The sequence below is a fragment of the Phymastichus coffea genome, unplaced genomic scaffold, assembly GCF_024137745.1.
Source record: "Phymastichus coffea isolate CEN01 unplaced genomic scaffold, Cenicafe_Pcof_1.1 PCOF00085, whole genome shotgun sequence".
NCBI classification, from domain to species: domain Eukaryota; kingdom Metazoa; phylum Arthropoda; class Insecta; order Hymenoptera; family Eulophidae; genus Phymastichus; species Phymastichus coffea.
Genome location: NW_026706896.1, coordinates 185,961 through 203,900, shown reverse-complemented (window position 1 = coordinate 203,900; position 17,940 = coordinate 185,961). Strand labels below are relative to the sequence as shown.

Here is a 17,940-nt window from a genome sequence, read left to right as displayed (position 1 = left end):
CACGCCAACCTTATAATTACTCTCAGCATTCGTACAAAGTATTTTCTGACTTTTTTCTTTCGGGCCATGATCGTGAAAATCTCCGTAGGCGAATCGGTCGGAAACCTAGCAGCCGCCCGCTGAAGTAGCTCTTTTTATCATACGACGATAGCTCCCCCGCATTTGTCGCAAGCGCCCAACCACTGCTTCGCTCTTGTCTTTTCTATCGCATTACATAGTCGTTTCGTCAGCTGACTTCAATTAAACGGTAGATCGACAAAAGCCCAAACAAAATATTACCGCACTCTCGTACTCGACACAGCGATGGCAGACGTGAATTGCGCATTTTACAAATGCGAACTCGGCTACACGACTTTGAACAAAATTATTACACAGATGCAAATTGATGAGCGCACGCACTCGTGAATAGACAAGTTGAAAATTGTGTGCGGCTATTGTTCGGTTACTTGCCATGGCTACAAATAATAAACAAGAGCGGCAAGAAAAAAAACGTACGTCGTCGCGGTGAAGGTGAAAAAAGAGACAGACCTCCCTTCAGTGTCATTATTGACAGAGAGGGATACTCTACTCGACAGAGGGGGAGAGGGGGGGACGAGAAAGCGAGCCATAATATAGCTGCCGATACAATCAGTGCGTGACCTCAGCTTTACGTAATTCGCGCTAGCGTTTCCGCGACAACGCCTCGAGTAGGTATTGAGGTATATGTGTCTATACCGTTCGATGTTTAGTATCGTACTCGACGAAATGAACGAAAAATATATAAGACTTCAGACCGATATGTGAATGTCGTTTGCGGCACGAGTTATTGATGGTTTTTTCTTCGGACTGTCGAATTATGGAATTGGTTAATATACCATTAGCGTAGCCATTTGGAAAGCCGGATTCTGCCGCCTCCCTTATAATTATGTAATTTTTACCAAAATACAAGGTCATTTTTGAATGATATTGCAGCAATATCGTTAAGTATTTATTGACATCGATGAGTAAATGTGCAATAAAAAAGTGTGCTGCTGGTATGTATAGCGTAATAATTGCCGGTTACAAAGCTACAGTTTTGTAGTTTAAGCTACTCGACCTGTTGAGTAATTGAAAGGGTAATATCGCGTATTAAGGTGGAATTTACCGAATAGATTCGAGTGTTATCAAGCAAGAAATGAAACTTGTTGGTAGACATGCAACAAGAAAAAAACGCAACGTGTGTGACTTACAGGTATAGACACGATGAAAAAGTATAAATTCGATGCGTGGGTCAGTGCGTCAGTGGGCCGTTCACTTGAGACTTCAACTACATATCTTTCACTCGGTACGTGGAATGACGCGAATGGGCCGGATTACGGGTAAATTGCCGTTGCGATGTGAGAGGGCATGTCTCTATGTTTTAACGGGCTGCTGCAATAACCTACCTTTTTTTTTTGTTGCGGTTGCGCAATCATTCCTAGTATACTAAAGGTGCAAGCACGTAAGAGTACCGGGAAATTAACCGCAACGAGTACTAGTGATTTGTAGACTGCTCTGTGCAGCCGTTGTGATATTTATCTATGAAACTATTTTTTTTATCGTCTCGTTTGCGTTATATCTGACTGGTTTCTACATATTTCTTTTTTATCATTGATAATTTTTCATTTTTGTTTACTATAATAACTTATTCCGATTGCTGTTTTTAATGTGGCTTCTAACTATAACTTGTAACAAAAATATTGTTAAAATACTTCGTTGAATGATTAATTTCTACAACAAAAATCTTTTTATCGTAAACTATCCAATTGTGCATTAAATATTGATAAAATACATTTAATGATAATTATCTATACATGTAAAATTTATTAAAAAAAATTATCGCCCAATAAATAACAACCATCGTACCGTGAAATATTCGTTATTATCGAAGTAGAAACCCACTGGTAATTTTTTTGTTCGTGTTACTTTCGAGAGATTTATTGAGTTACCTATTACACCCTTTGTAGGCGTAAAAGGTCTATGATGCAATTTGTATGTATGTCGACAACCGATAATATAAAATGCGGAAGTCATTCACGTATTTGTTAGCTCACTTATTTACAGCTATTTAATTAACTAATTGATTTCCTATTACTAATTAATTAACTAATTGATTATATATGAAAGAATTCGTGGAATGCAGCACGAGATAAATCAAGAGATTGCGATATTCTTTTCAAACTTTCACTTTTCATATAAGAAATTTCACATCAATTTCATGCCTTAGAAAAACTATTTCACAATTTGGTCTTTATAAAGCTTTGATCGTCGTTAACTATTCAACGATAAATTAAGGTCTATTTTTTTTGCGAGAACACAAGAGTAGCAAAAAAATAATAAATAAACACTCATTTTATATCAAGAAATATATTATTAGTTTTTCTCATAACTAACTATATATAATCTAATATAATTTAATTAATATGTAGTTTAAAATGAAATCTATACTTGTGGATCCAAAGCTTTATTAAAAGTATAATGTTATCTCATTCGACGAAAAATAGTTTTCTTAAAGAGACTTTGGATAACTGTAGCGGATGAACTAGTTATTCTTTTTGCGAGAGGGAGAGAGAGAGAGAGAGAGAGAGAGAGAGAGAGAGAGAGAGAGAGAGAGAGAGAGAGAGAGAGAAGAAAACGAATAAAGTAGATCGAACAAAAAGAATCAACGCGCAATTGTTATAGCTAGCTTTAAACTCTTGACTTTCCTTTCCGTTTGGCAAGCAATTTTTTTGTTTTTGTTTTGCGAGGAGCGCTTTCATGTTCAACTATCGTGCACCATTCGTGTACAGCGAAATCTATCAAAATATTTTGAAACTCGAACAAACAATATTTGCCGTGTTGAGCTTTAGTTGAATTTTTATGATAAAAATAGAAACTGATACTACCGCTATAACGTGCATACGCGTCTGCGTTTTTGATATGTGGGTCTAATTTTAAAAGCATAATATTGATTCGTCAAAAAAGAAGGATCGCACTCGATCGAAAGCTTGATCCGCACCGATAATTTTAAACGAAGCAAAAAGCTTGCCGTCTCTTTCTTTTTATCGGAGTTAAGTATTCCATGTTGAATAGCTATTATTACCCAGTTGTCCCAGATCTATTGTCATTCCGTGTGGTATTGTTGGACATTTTAAAGAACCTAACGAGTGACATATCGCTGCTGGCGAAGCGCAACAGGGATGCGCGGCGCGACGCACGGGCGAAAAAAAAAGGGAATATCGCGTGCGCCAAGCGTTTTCCGCTGCACTCATTCCGTCATGCCGATCGGCTTGAGGTGTTGGTCTGCGTACTCCGCCACGGCGCGACGTCCGTTTATTCAGCGTTTTCTACTGCTGCCGCCACCGCAGCGTGTGTCCGGAGTGCCGCTAACAGTGCGGCTCCAATCTACAAACTGATTGCGCTTGAAGCGCGCGCTTGCCAATTATACGCCCATTAAGCAATAATCTGGCGTGCAGTCCCTTGTTCTCTGACAAACATACACGTACACACGCACACGCTCGATTCGTTGCATTTTTCACAACTTGCTTCCTTTTTTCTTCTCCCTACCTATCTCGGCTCACAGGCATGTACACGCTTTGCTGTCTCCTTTAAAGTTTCGCATTAGCATCCAGTGCATTAGGTCCTTCCCGCGAGCACAACTCGGCCCAATGCGTTGCACGAGGTTGTTGTTGGAAACGCAATGAAAAGAGCCAAGCATCCAGGCCACCGTGAGCTTACATTGATTCGAATCTCGAAATTGCACGACTAGCCGATGACGGTGTACGTTGACTGCCGGGAGCGAAGGCCAATGTACAGCCGTACGCTTATACGTACATTACGAACTCATCATAGTTCTCGATGCGTGCTTGTTTTGCTTGCGTCCTAGTGGTTTTCCGCCATTTCGCGCATTTTAATGGATCGCGCTTTAACGCGAAACAGAGAAAAATGAGACGAGCCAACGGCGCTGCAAAACTTTAATTTTAATTTCTACCAGCCGCACGATCGCTTCGAGCTCCTCTTCCTACCGCTGCTGTGTGCTCTCATCCGGACTGCTTCTTCCTCTTTACCTTTTTTTCTCGCTCATTCTTCCCTCTCCCTTCTCATTTTGCCTCTTTTATACGCTCGGCAAGGAATCTCCGTTCCCTTTCCTCTTTTTCTCTTTGTCCCTCTTTCGCTTCCTGATTATTTTCCTGCCACGCGCGCGCGCTCGCGTCTGGCCTACTATACTCCAAACGTGTGATCGATTGTGCAGACTCGACTTTATTCTTTTTCTCTTCTTTATACGTGCTGTTATTTAGGGTGGGCGTAGATTATTCTTTTTTATTGGAGTCACCATCATGATTGATTATTACGCTAATCTAAATGCCATTTGTTTGTTTTCTGTTGCAGGTGAGTTGCCGTATGATCGTCAAACTTCAATTTGTCTTCAGTGCGCGTGAGTTACGGGTACATGTAGAATTGCAAATCAAGTCGGTACATTGTTCCCTCAAAATGCTATGCACTTTGATGCTTGATGGAACTCCGTGTTAACTTTAGTAATTTGCAATGACATTTGGTGAATGTTTAATAAAATTGAAAACTTTCGTTCCTTGACCACGGAATTAACTGAGAGAATTTTCAAAAATGAATTTGCGTTTCCGAACCTTTCAATAAACATCAAGCAAATGACGGCCGTTTAGAGAAAATCATTAAACAGCAAAAGCTTGTTTGTTTCTCACGGTTAAAAATTGAAGGCCATTGAGTTGGCAAGTCCAAAGCGTCTTACTATGAGTCATTTTAGTTGGATACTGCGCCAGAGCCGAGATATCCGGGCAAAGTTTTTGGGCGAGCAGCAGCAGCGCAGAGAGGTGGCCTCTACGCGGAAGCATAGTAAAGGGACGCGTGCGCCGTAAGCTCTCTGTTTTTCTCTCTTTTTGGCGATGTCGTCGCTACGACATTTTTGGGCGAGGGGAAGGGGAAAATAGCAGAACGACGACGACGACGAGAAGTGGTACAACGCTCGGCTGCGCGCTACTAAGCAAGCAACGATCAATAGCCGCCCACCTAGTCGCATGTCGTATACAAACATATACACGTACTGACGGGCATGAATGAACCTCGCGTTCGTCTATTCGCACGCGACTACTTATTACAACATTTATTATTACGCGATCTCGCTGTTTCGTTATTCCACCCGAGTATCGAGCTACCAGTTTATATCTCGAATGCAATTTTTAACTTTTCTCTCACTCTCTTGCAATTCGATTCTATTGGCCTATTTTCTTTGTTGGTATATTTAGTGCTTCGATACACGATTGGACTCTCGAGAGCAAGAAAGCACTCTTTGAAGTATTTTTGTATGGTGACGCCTGTTTGTCGATTACTTTTTAAGCTTCTATTTGCACAAGAAAGCAAAATTTTTTCTTTGGTATTCGAACAGTTTCATTTTTTTTTTTTTTTCGAATGTCATCTTCGCTTAGAGTGTCGTGAATGGAGGCTCGCTGAAATTATTCCCGAAAATAATGGTAGACGAATTTTGGCAGCTTTGCCGAAAGCTCGCGGGACTAGGTGCCGCTGACACTGGCGGATAGAGAGAAAGATGAGTGGACGACGACTCCGTCCGGTCCTATAGGTCTGCGTATTTTCTCTCTCGGTTTTGTCCACTTGAGTCGCTGATGCTGCTGCGCGAGTATAGTGAATTTGTGCAGAGCCGAGAATAAATGAGATGCGAAGCGCAGACTGTGCAGAGAGACGGCGACGTACGAGAAAGGGATAGTAGGCGAGGCGTAGCTTATAACCGAGTCACTACAGAGAGGACTGAATCATTAATAAAGACCCGTATCTCTCATCGTTTGTTGCTCTTGACGCTATTATATAAACTGAATAAAGTCTGATCTCTCGTTGTTCTTCCAAATTATAGACATTTTATGCGTCGATCGTACACGATGTAATCCGTGGATAAAAAAAATGCAATTTTCGGATGAAGAGATTGTTGAGCTAGCGTAAGCAAACAGCAACAGGTGTTTTTATTCGGTTTATTTTCCATAACTTGCGTCCCTTTTTTTATTCGAGCTGTCGTCCTCATGACTCACTAGGCTTTCATTTATCTACGAGCAAAGTTTTCATTTGCTCACCTGCTGGCTGCACTTCGTCTCCTAGACGCTCAGCTGTTGCGGCTGGCAAAACTTTACTTCGGTTTTTAGACAATGAGACTTTATTGGTGAACACGCGAATGAGTTGGAAAGTCGGGGAACTATCGGTAAAGTCGAAATCTGGCGCTCGAATAATTTGCGAGCAGTGATGGATGTGAATTTGAGGGGCTTTTTATGCGAGGAAAACTACGCAAGTCGAGAGGAATGGCCGGCGTTACAAGCAAGTATTTCATAAAGCAGGCTGTGCGTGTGCGCGATCGCGTCGCGACGAGCTTTAAATTTTAGCGGCGAGCACTTTGCCGGTTGCGAGCCAGCGAGCCAGCGAGCGACAACGGCGACGCTACAGACCGAGGGAGAGGCACGCGAGAGGCTTCCACGCGGTGTTTCTAGGACGCCCCTGAACTTTATTACAGCTTTTACGAGGCTACAAGTCTGCCTCTGTTCGCCTATACGAGCGTCGACTATGTGCCTTTCTTTTGTCCTCCCGTTCACTTGTCGCCTGTCAGGATATTTATATTTTTCGCAGCAGCATGCGATCTTGCACACCTGCTTGCGCGCGTCTGGCAGCTTCCGCTCGAAACTTTCGCGATCCACTTAGCTGCCTGATCTCCACGGATATCCGCCTGCGCCTGTGCCTCGAACTGTCGAGTCGACGAATTTGAATTTTTCGATCTGCGTAGAATGTTTATCAGTGGCTACCCGTGTCGCGTCTGTACGGCTTTACGAACACTCGGCAGACAGTTTGTTTTTTGCACTCGTCAGATGAGGTTGTGGCGTTGCCTCGCAGGCACTTGATAAACAATGAATCGAAGCTCCTCGAGATGCCTCTGCCGCTGCGAGAGAGACGCGAGCAAGCAAAAAGCCTCGATACATCTCACTCGGCTGATAAAAAGAAACCAAACGTACGGCGCAGTTTCCAATTACGCATACGCGATCCAACTGCCAAGTATTAGCGGCTCGCCATCACCTTTATGTAACTCGCTCCTCCCTTAGTAGCTTCTGCTCAGCGAGAGAGAGAGAGAGAGAGAGAGAGAAAGAGAGAGAGGGCAAATACAAAAGGATAATTGCAGCCTGTCGTGGCTGCAAATTACGATAGTACTTTTTCTCTCTTGCAATCGAAAACTCAGCCAAAATTTTTTATCAGCTTAGGCCCAAACCTGTTATTTCGGTTTAACTGATGACGTCTAATGGTGGGATCCCACAGTGATTTGCTACTTTCGTAAACAACCTTCTGTTTGGATAAAGATATAGTCTATTGCATAGTTACAAATCAGTCGGTGCTTCTATTTGTCTAAGCGTAAAACACCTCTAGACGGCTTACGTCACGCTTAGTTGCTTACGACTTTACAGACCTATGATTACAACAATTTTTTCTTCTTTTCTTCCAGTATATTCAAATCTTTTTTTACGAGACATCTCACACTGCATTATGGAATATAACATTGCGATATAAGTCTTGCGATTCTAGTCGTCGTAGTCTACAGAAAAAAAAGTATTAAAAGCTATGAATTACTAGTGGACATTTAAAATAAAAACAAAAGTTGACAGCATCGGCCTCGAAAATTGACTTGTAGTGTTCGAACAGAAAGCAAGTGTAAATCTGATCGATAAATCATGAGCAAAGTAGCTCCTTATCGCAACAAAGTATCGTTGCTTATCCTCAAAGCAAATTTACCTTGCGTTTCTAAATGGATTCTCACGATTTGGAAGATGAAAATGAAAGCAACGCAATTACGTATACAGGAATTGGCTAAATCGGGATCATTAAAATATTTGACTTGCAAATTTCGCGGCATTTGTAGCAAGAAAAGTGTTCAAGAAGCGGATGATTTAGCACAGACGTAATAACCGCGCGCGAGCTGAAGTAGTCTGGTTGATACTCGCGCAGGCGAGTTGATTATCTGCGCGCACACATATGCAGCGAGAGATGTCTAATTAAAGCGAGCGGGGATAATTTAGCACAATCTGAGTGGGTGCTAATCGCTCGTGCAAATAGGAAGTGCAGCTGAGAGAGCTAACGTCAAAGAAAGTGCCGCCAAAGACTCGCCGGAATTCGAAAGTTTCTTCCGTCTGTTGCAAAACACACATGCACGCACGCACGCACACACACACACACACACACACACGCACACACTCGGAGAGCTATCCGTCTCTGTTTACATACTCTGGTTTCATAACTTTCCTCGACTCCACGTCTCTTCCACGGAGAGAGCTGTCCTCCTCCTCTTTTTCACTTTTCTATGTGCTTTTATGGCAATACCATATCGCTGCACTACAGCAGCCGCATAATTCAATGCAGCATTCATTTCCCTTACGTTCCTATGTACAAGTATACAGACTAGTGATCATCACTCTCAAAATAGCATGGTTCTTTCTGTTATTTCGTGCGAAAGAAAACCAAATTATGACGACGTTCCTGTTAAGTAGACAAATCGTAATTTCACACTGACGAATAGTCCCGTCTACAAGTTTGAATACTCAGAAAGAAGATGAATGGGTTTCCATATTGATCCAAGATACGATCAATCGGAGATATTTTTGCAAATTTCATGGTCGATCAAGTTTCATAAATTTTCATAGCCTGTAAATGCAATCTTAAAAGATTACTTGTCAAAGTAATTTTTTTCCGAGAATTAATATACATTTCTATTTACAACTGCGCTTCGCAATTATCTCGGTGCTGTTACGATATATAAAAGATGTTCTGGTACAATGGTATTTCTTACAATTACAATACACATGTTTGAAATAAAAAGGATATATAAATCTTTATAAAATATTACATATTTCTTAATAGTCTGTTTGACACTTAATTTACATTTCACTGCAACCAGAATGAGTTATCGCATAAGCGGCAAATGCATTAAATCAGTCAAACGAAAGAGTAAAAATTAAAAAATGTCTGAGAAAATGAAAGAGCAAGAAATGATAATGGTGGAAAAGTGAAAGATAGCATCTCGATGAAAAGTCGAAACTGGATGTATAGAGCTGTTGTGAGCTCATTCTATGTCGCGTATTTGTCTTTCCGCCGAGGGTACACAGCTATCAATAGTATGCAAGAAGCCGCGTCGCGTTGGCGGTGGTTTGGCTCGCCACGCCGCGCGCAATATTGACTTGCTTTTAGAACGGCGCACATTGTCTTCGGCTAACAACTTTCAACGATCCCTTTTGCCAGTCTCTCGCTCTCTGCAATCAATTAAGACGAATGCGCCGACGGTAAATCCAAATCCATTGTCCCTTTTCTACTGTTTCGAGGCTTTTATAGATCAACAGGTGACTTTTAAGACGTATCGCGTAATGCGCTCGTACAGAATTCGCGATCTCGCTTGAACGAGCGCCGCAGCTGGCCAGAACAAACGTGCGATGCAAAACCGACGCTGAATATTTAGAGGACATATAGTACTCGTAACGGATATCCGAGAATTCAAATCGACTCTTTATCGGCGGTTCGGCGTGCCTCCGGGGACGGTATATTCGGCGCTGTTGGCGGCAATCGGAATAGCCGGCCCAGCTGTGCTTTGGAATCCCGCGTATCGCAGGTCGATTCGCTGCGATTCCAACTATACGTCGATACGTATTTCGGCGTTTACGAGTGCGATGGAAAGCCCTTCTTAATGCTCGCACTCGTTCTTATCGCCTTACAAAGGAACAGCTGGAGTCTTCGTTTCCACGAGTTTCCTCTCGTAGGATCCTTCAGTCAACGACGCAGCACTTCGATATTAGAAACGAAAGTTGGAGCTAATCCTCGCAGCGAAAGTTGGACGACGACGACGTCGACGACGACTGCGATGCCAGTTATAACTCGGAAATTGAAGTAGCCTCCAGGAATGATGCCGCTTGATGAACATTGACAGCAACAACACCGTGCGGAATAAGTTGGAAATCGAGAGCTGGGAGAGCCGCGCGCCTATATATATGTATGAGGCTCTTGCGCCGCTGAGAGAGAGTTGGCGAACAATATACTATATGTACAAGGAAGGGACGAAGCGACGCACTCAAAGGGGACAAGCGCGTCAATAAGCGAAACTCGACCCCTTCGAACAAAGAAGTGCAATGAGTGACAAGTGCAACTTAAGTATTATGGCCTGTGCAAGTAAGGCATCCCTGTTACACACTTGACCCAAACACTCGTGTATAATGGCTTCGTTTTTCGATTCTGATAATTATTTTAAATTAACGAAGCACGGATTATGTGCCGTATTGCGACTGAAGAACACCGCTCTGTTGATGTTCATGACAAATGCTGTCATGTATCTATCTCAATTCAAAACGCAAATTGTCAGTTGCAGTGCTACGTATCTTATTATTATTGTAATGTTACTGCGCGAGTGAAAATTAAATTGCTAATTTACATTTTCCCTCTGTGGGTGCGCTGTTGGATTTACGCGATCGTCTCCCTCGCCCCTCGTATTGGCGTAAAAAGGCACACGCAGGCAGCGGATAATTGTGCGATACGGTTTTGAGAGAAAAGTACAACTTTAACGGAGATTGAGCTGCGCGAGGGCAATTACCAAGATACGATCGCTGCATTTATATTAAAGCGTCGTTTAACTTCAACGCGGCGACAATTAAGATTATTCCCTCTGAAAATAAGTGCCACGTTCCGACGAAAAGACGCACAAGTGCGGATTGCCTGAAAATTTATTTGGCAGAAAAAGTTAAACCACTCGCCAAGGAAAACATAGCCGGACATTGTGCGCAACGTAAGAGCCTGATGTACGAAGCGTTTGAGACAAAGCAAACTGACAGAACTGGCCGCATCTGGTGCGTGGCTACGTATACGTATATATGCTGGGAGTGTGTCATCGGAGCGAGATTGGCCTGCGGGCGTCTTAGCCGCTACCGCTTGTTTTGGTGCGCACACGCCCACGCCCTGCTTTCTGGATATCGATGCCGGCGCTCGTTCCGAGCCATTGCCTCTCGATCATCTTGGACGCGCCGTATCTTTCTGTATGTTTCTGCCGACCCGACTGCTCTGACGCTTCGCTGATTTAAATTTCCGCGTTGCTGCCACAGGCTCTTTTGCATGGTCGATGAGCGAGCCAACGCGCAGCAACGACGCCCTTCTAGCCAGCGATCCATTCGCTAATACACTCGAGTATTAGGATTGTAATTTTTCGTCTGCGCGCCAAACTGAGCGAATAAAGTTTCCCTCTTTCTCTGCGGGTTATACGCCGCTAATTAATTTGGAGGCACGCGTAAAAAGCTCGTTGCGATGGCTATGCGAGAATCGCATTTAAAATTGTCGCTCTAACGAGACTATTAACACTCGGCTGTTTGCGAACCAGAGACGAATGCCCATTCACACGCTCGGCCCCTCGACTTTCTCGCGCCCACTTATTTTTACTTAGAAAGCTTTTTCTGCGCTTTTCGCGATATGGGCGCGCCACTCGCACTGGCTGTCTGCATTTCAAGCAAGCTCAAGCGAATCCTTAATTAATCATCAGCTTCCTCGAGTAGAATATTAATTTGGCGCTCGGCTCCGCTGGCAGCTCGTTGTACTTGACAGGATTATCTGTTATCGGTTGGATTATCAATGAAATTTAATCGATAAGTCATTCCACTGAATGCATGGGAAGGTAAGAAAGAAACCGACGAGTCGTCGATAATTGGCTAATTACGAGTAGGAAATGTTCAATTAGTGCCGGTAGTCGACTAGTGCGTCAATTTAATAGTGAAGCTCAGGTCGAAGAGGCGCGTCTTTTATCGATTGCGCCCACGCCACCTGCACGGATGACAATGGCCGTAGCGCGCATCCAGAGAGAACCGCGCGAAGCCTGCCGCCAGCGCCAAGTGCCTTATACTCGTATACCGCGCCAACATTCCACGTAAATTGTCGGCCTACAACTTTCCACGCTCTCGGAGACTCGAAGCATCTCGATTTGTTCTCTCCTTGCCTTGCCTATACCTACCTACCATCGGTTTTTCTCTCAAGTAGACTCTTCATCTTTCGCGCTTGTTTTTCATTGATTTTTTTCTTAGGGGAAAATAGCCCAGTCATTCCAAGCGAGCTTTCCTTGAGATGGCCACGAAAAAAGTCGCTTCATTTTTAGTTGCAAAGAAGAGTCGCCAAGTTCACGATAGCCACGAGGTTAATTTGCTCAAACTTGCGTTTAATAGGGACGAAAAGAAACTAAAAAATCCGCGTCGGAAACTTTTATCGCTGTTCAAATTCCGAGCGGACGAACAATTTCGTAACTTTTCTTTTCTTACTAAAATATTTGCGCTGGAGTTCTGAGTTTAAGTTTTGTTAGCCACGAGGACGATTTTTCAAAAGGACCAGAAATAACGAGAATATCTCGAGTAGCGCGCTATGTAGGTACACATTGGACGAAACGTAGCTCGGATGTCGAAAGAAGATTATTGCTATTATGTCGAGATAACGCAGGGAAGGAAAATTTATGAGAGCAGTTGTACTTGGCTTAAAATTTATATTTATACGCTATTTAGACCATAAAGGGGATCGGTGATAATGGCTGCGAGGCTAACCAGAGAATAGTCTTATTTTTTTGCAGAGAAAGTGTTCGTTTAGTAGGAGGCAAAAGCATATAAGAACATATAAGTAAGCAGTTTGTTGGATAAGGCTCACGAGGAATAGTGACAAAAATAGTACCACGTTGACGATCGCGATCGATCATAGTTGCCGGATTGACGAGGTTCGAGGGTGAATGGAAACAGTGGCATATAGATACGTGTGCATGTGTGCGACAGAGAGGGGGGAGGGGATAAAACAGCTACGCGTTGCTCAAAAGCCATTGTGACACAGAAAGAGAGAACGAGGCTCTCGACTTTTTCTTGCGTGGGGCGTGATATCGTCTGCCGGAGGATAATGGCTCTCTCTCTCTCTCTCTCTCTCTCTCTCTCTTACTCTCGCAGAGCGTCGGCAGAAGCGGAAGCAGAAAGCCAGCTCGTTGCGCTCGCGGCCTTGCCGAAATACGAGTATTCGGGTTTTATTATAGACCGAGCACAATGGAAAGCCGCAGACAACCAGGCGAACCCACTTTCGTCTTACCTTTACGAGGACGTATTTGCTCTCGATGATACGCGACACGAAGGACGATGTCTTTCGTTGTTCTCCGAGCGTCTTTCGTTGCGAATGAATTCGAGCAAGGGAAACAAGCGGAAGCCAAATTCGCGCGTGGCTAAAGCCTTTGATCGTGCTCGAATTTGAATCCAGTCATCGTCGTTGTCTTTCTCTCTCTCTCTCTCTCTCGCTCTCTCACTGAGCCACAAATCCGAGCGACCAATATTTGCAGTTTCGCTCTCGGTCGCTAGCTCCACGGCTGCAATGACGAGTCCAACAGTTGTCCTCGCATGCCCCACACAGCGCAACGGATAGCGCCTGGCAAAGCTCTCTTTAATATATTTCATCGCCGACTCTGACGCGCGGCAAATTCAATTTGAATACGCGCGCTCTGCGTGGATAAAGGACGAGCGTGCTGCTGCTCTAGTATTTCTCGGCGTCCTTTGAGGTCGCACTCTCGAAAGTATGCCGTGTCTCTCGCGATGACGACTGACCCGCTTATCCAGCTGCAGCCAGCTCGCGTTAATCGACCACAACCATTAGCAGCAGCGCTTCTGAAATGCGAAGCCGCTGCTCGTGTAATTTCACATCCCGTGCACGCGCGATGCTCCGGACGCCAAGCCCAAGCCAGTTGTGAGAGCGTTGGTCTGCATTGCAGGAATTCTCGCAGCTGACGAAAGAGCTGACGACCGCGCGGGAGAGCATCCTCGAGAAGGAGGAGGAGATTGCGGAGCTCAAGGCCGAGCGCAACAACACGAGGGTGAGTGCAATTTAAGGGCTATTGTCGTATAATTCACCCCCAATTCTTTTTTTTTTTTCTCTACTCCATCGGTAATCCGCGGGTCTAATGAAGACGATCGATATTACGTGCTGCCAAGCGAGCGCGCACGCAACAAGTTTCCGTTCAATGCTACGCCAGATTGACTCTCATCGATCGCGCCAGTGAAAAAGAGAAGCATGGAATTGCAGCTGATATTTGGCAGATGACGCGCGTTTAACGGGGCACAAGGAGCGCCGAAGCCGCTTCATTATGCATAATTACACTGTCGGCTGCGATAAAGCTCGTTGACGTCGGTCAATCTAGAGCAAGCCAAGTCCTAATTCACTTATCCGTCGAGCGCGCGAGTGCGCGAGTGGTGTTTTCGACGCAGAGACACGTCGCGCGAGCTTTCAATATCTGCAGCTGAATAGCAAACCAAATCAGAGCAATAATTGCGAGCGCGCCGCTTGAATTGCATCCCGATATAACCGCGCAAACTGGAAACTAGCGCGGCGATAACGTGTCGCCCGCATCAATTCGAAATATTGCGCGTGCACGTTGAAAATGCAGCTGGCAATGGATACCCCGGCGATTGGCCTGCGGCTCGCATCGGTCCCGGATTTCAGAAGGAAGCTTGATCGTCGTATTGTTGCAGCTGCTGCTGGAACACCTGGAATGCCTGGTCTCCAGACACGAGCGCTCGCTGAGGATGACGGTGGTGAAGCGCCAGGCCGCCGCCCAATCGGGCGTCTCCTCAGAGGTCGAGGTGCTCAAAGCACTCAAGAGCCTCTTCGAACATCACAAGGCCCTGGACGAGAAGGTACGCGGCTAATCTGCACGAACCAAGCATTCTTTTGTATCCTTCGCTACTACTTACAGCTGCAATCGAAGGCATGCTTGGCTTTTCATCCTGGGCAAATATTCGACGTACAATCGTGATTATTACTTGGCACGTCTTTATCTGCTATATTCCTCGGCGTATATAGTACATTTTCGATAACCGTTACGATTACTATAGCGCTGCATCTCATTGTAATCTCTATCACGATACTGAATGAAACTGCAATTGTTCTCGTTACCTAAGTCATTTCCTTGTATTACTCGTCTATTTACATCAAAATCTTTCGTGAAATAGTTAAACCACCATTTGTATTCCCACCGGTATAAAAATCGTTTTACAAACAAATCAAATACCTACTTCATTCTTACAGCGAGGCAGTTCAGTTTTATTAGGTTTTCTCAATAAAAACTTCATTGTAAGCTTGCCAAGTAAACAAACTATTTCTTTTCCGAATGAGATTCTATTGTAAACTGAAATTCCACAGTTTAATTAAATCAACAGCTAATTTAATTTGTATGGGCGCAAGAACAAAAAGTTTGCGTAATTAAAAAGAGTGAAGCAGGTGGCAATTTTTTAATTCGAACTTTGTGCGTGTGTCAAATAGGTACGAGAAAGATTGCGCGTCGCCCTCGAGAGGAATACGAGCTTGGAAGAGGAACTCTCCCATATCAAAGAAGAGGTAAGGAATCGTGCATGTAGGTCAAGAGGCTGCCGCTGCCACCGCTTCGTTACTCTTCGTCGGACAAGGAGAGAACTCGCGAGAGAATTATTAAAAAAAAACAAACAAACAAACAAACAAACAAAAAAGAAAACCAACAGTGAATATATCACGTGCTTTTTACTGAGTGTTGCAAGTGCTGTTGTCGTGAGCGTCTCGTGACAATGCAGACAGAAAGAACATTTCCTTTCGCAAACAAATCGATTTGCTCGTCTAACCGCACGCGCGTGGTTAACAATGTCCGCGTAAAAAGTCCATTGGCAAGTCGATAGTAATTAGTTCTTAACACTCTGATATAACGCTCATCGCTTGTCCGCCGGCGGCCTTGCTCGGCGTTGTAGACAACAAAAAATTACCCGTGCGCGAGACTGTATACTCAACCTTGAGTTCATTTGCTTTATAAAAACTAGGAGTGGATATTTTTACGAGATTAAAATGTCAATCACTAATGCTCTCGCCTATCGATGCCCTACATTCTACATGCGAAGTATTGCAATTATTTTTCTTCCGTGAGTCCGCATAACCGGCGCCGGTTTCTTGATTTCAACGCGCTGCAATGAGCGGCTTTCTCAGGGCACACCTTTAGTGCATTCTTCTTCGCTGACGGTGCGTACGCATCGAAAGAAATGGCCAAATCTATAAATAGACAATAAACGATACTATATTTCGTGATTTCTGCAATGAAATGTGACAGTCAATTAATTTTAGTACCACTCGCAGCTTCAACAATACAAATCCGGTCACGTGCCGAAATCCCTTGACGATCGGCCGAAGGAGAACGGTCAGGCGGATGACAGCCATCAGCATCAGCAGCAGCATCAGCAGCAACAGCAGCAGCAGCAGCAGCAGCAGCAGCAGCAGCAGCAGCAAAAGGTAAAGAACGTCGCAAAAAATATTGCACGCGCAGCATACATACGAGCGCCGTGACCCTGCGTCATCGATCACACCGACACTCGCCTCACATACTCACATTACAACTCTCGCTCTTTATCTCTTTCTTGTAGTCCTTATCGTTCTTCTTCTTCTTTTTTCATAGTGACGTCTACTGCATTCTGCCGTATAGCAAAGCATGCTGTTTTTTTTTCATTTGTAGATTGCGCGTATGGAAAACAAAAGTCCAACGCCACTGTCATTATTTGAATTTCAATTGAGCGCTTTAAAATTAATCGGCTTGAAATATTACGTCAATGTAGATGTGCGACGAAACGTCAGGACTTTTGTTTTCACTATGTCCAAATCTGATACCTTTTCACTCCTTGTCGTTTAACCCTCCCACCTTCGACATTACTCTTCGTTAATATTTATGGGAATGCACAGGTAATGCAAATTTTCGTGAACGGCTCTAAGTCGTTCCTGAGTTTATATTGAACTATAAGCATTTTGCTGTATAACACTTTTGTATTGTATATATTGATAGTAACAAGCTGTCTATGCCTATCTATTTCTCTTTAATTCACTTCTTTGTGATATAAGACTAGAAAAAATTATAATGTCTGAATAACGATAGTCAATTGTAAAGTAAATAAAACAGTACAAACGACCCGTAATACTAATCCATGATGTAGTGCTACACAGCCTTATCGAATGTATTTGCTCATTTCCGTATTAAAAATCTTTGCGTATGTTTATAATTGTTATATTCGCTGTGGAAAAATCAAGATTTTCCTTCAATTATCTCGGGTTTCATTTTATTACTGGTTATTACATGGTTCCTCTCCTAAAGCTATTCTGCCCTTCATTTTCATACTCCTATTTCCATTCTCACGATCAAAATCATAATAGGTAGTTTCGTATTCCGCAAGCATCATGAGCGGTATAATTTGGGTAGCTCTGCAAAGGCATGAGAAGTATACGTAATTCGTATCATTTATCCAACAAGATAGTTCATGAAATGTCATTTGGAAATTCATTCGAAACGAAATAACTCGGCGCATAGCGTTGAAAAAACGAATGTTTTCTGATACCCGACTATCGGAATACGAAGCGCTATTCTTTCATCTCGCGGAAGTAAAGAAAAAAAGGAAGAATGATCCGTCGAAAAACCCGAGACTAATCTGCCCTCGCCGCACAATACCCATATCCGGCATTCCAGCGACTAGTCCAGCATAGCAAAACCGCTAAGCAAATATATGAATTGGGCAGAGAAGCGCGCGAGTAGTGATCTATTGCGCATTAAAAGGAAATAAAGAATCAAAAGAATAGGGGCACTAGAACGGAATGTAGAAGTATGCTCTATCGTGTGTAATGTGTATCGGGGAAAAAACAGCAGAATCCTGCAACCGAGGAACTGGCAATCCAGGAGCAACAGCAGCAACAGCAGCAACAACAACAGCAGCAGCAGTCGGTGCAGTCGCAGCAGCAAAGTAACACGCAGGACTCGATGGTCGAGGCTAGATTGAGTAACGGCGCCATCGAGGTCCCCGACCACCGCTCCAAACTCAAAGACTTGCAGACCAACCTCGACAAGCAGGTATGCGTCCATTTCCCCAT

General features: G+C 43.8%; 1 protein-coding gene across 24 annotated transcripts in view; it reads left to right on the top strand.

Annotated features, from left to right (window-relative positions):
* Positions 1–17,940, top strand: part of LOC131669008 (liprin-alpha-1) — a 41,668-nt gene that overhangs the window by 8,429 nt on the left and 15,299 nt on the right. For 20 of the 24 annotated variants that reach the window (XM_058943544.1, XM_058943545.1, XM_058943543.1 and 17 more), the window contains exons 3-7: positions 13,790–13,891; positions 14,547–14,711; positions 15,337–15,411; positions 16,159–16,323; positions 17,717–17,920. In XM_058943544.1, coding sequence (XP_058799527.1) covers positions 13,790–13,891; positions 14,547–14,711; positions 15,337–15,411; positions 16,159–16,323; positions 17,717–17,920 — 711 coding nt within the window. The remainder of the gene's footprint in view (positions 1–13,789; positions 13,892–14,546; positions 14,712–15,336; positions 15,412–16,158; positions 16,324–17,716; positions 17,921–17,940) is intronic. The other 4 variants (XM_058943541.1, XM_058943561.1, XM_058943539.1 and 1 more) reach the window with 3 other exon arrangements.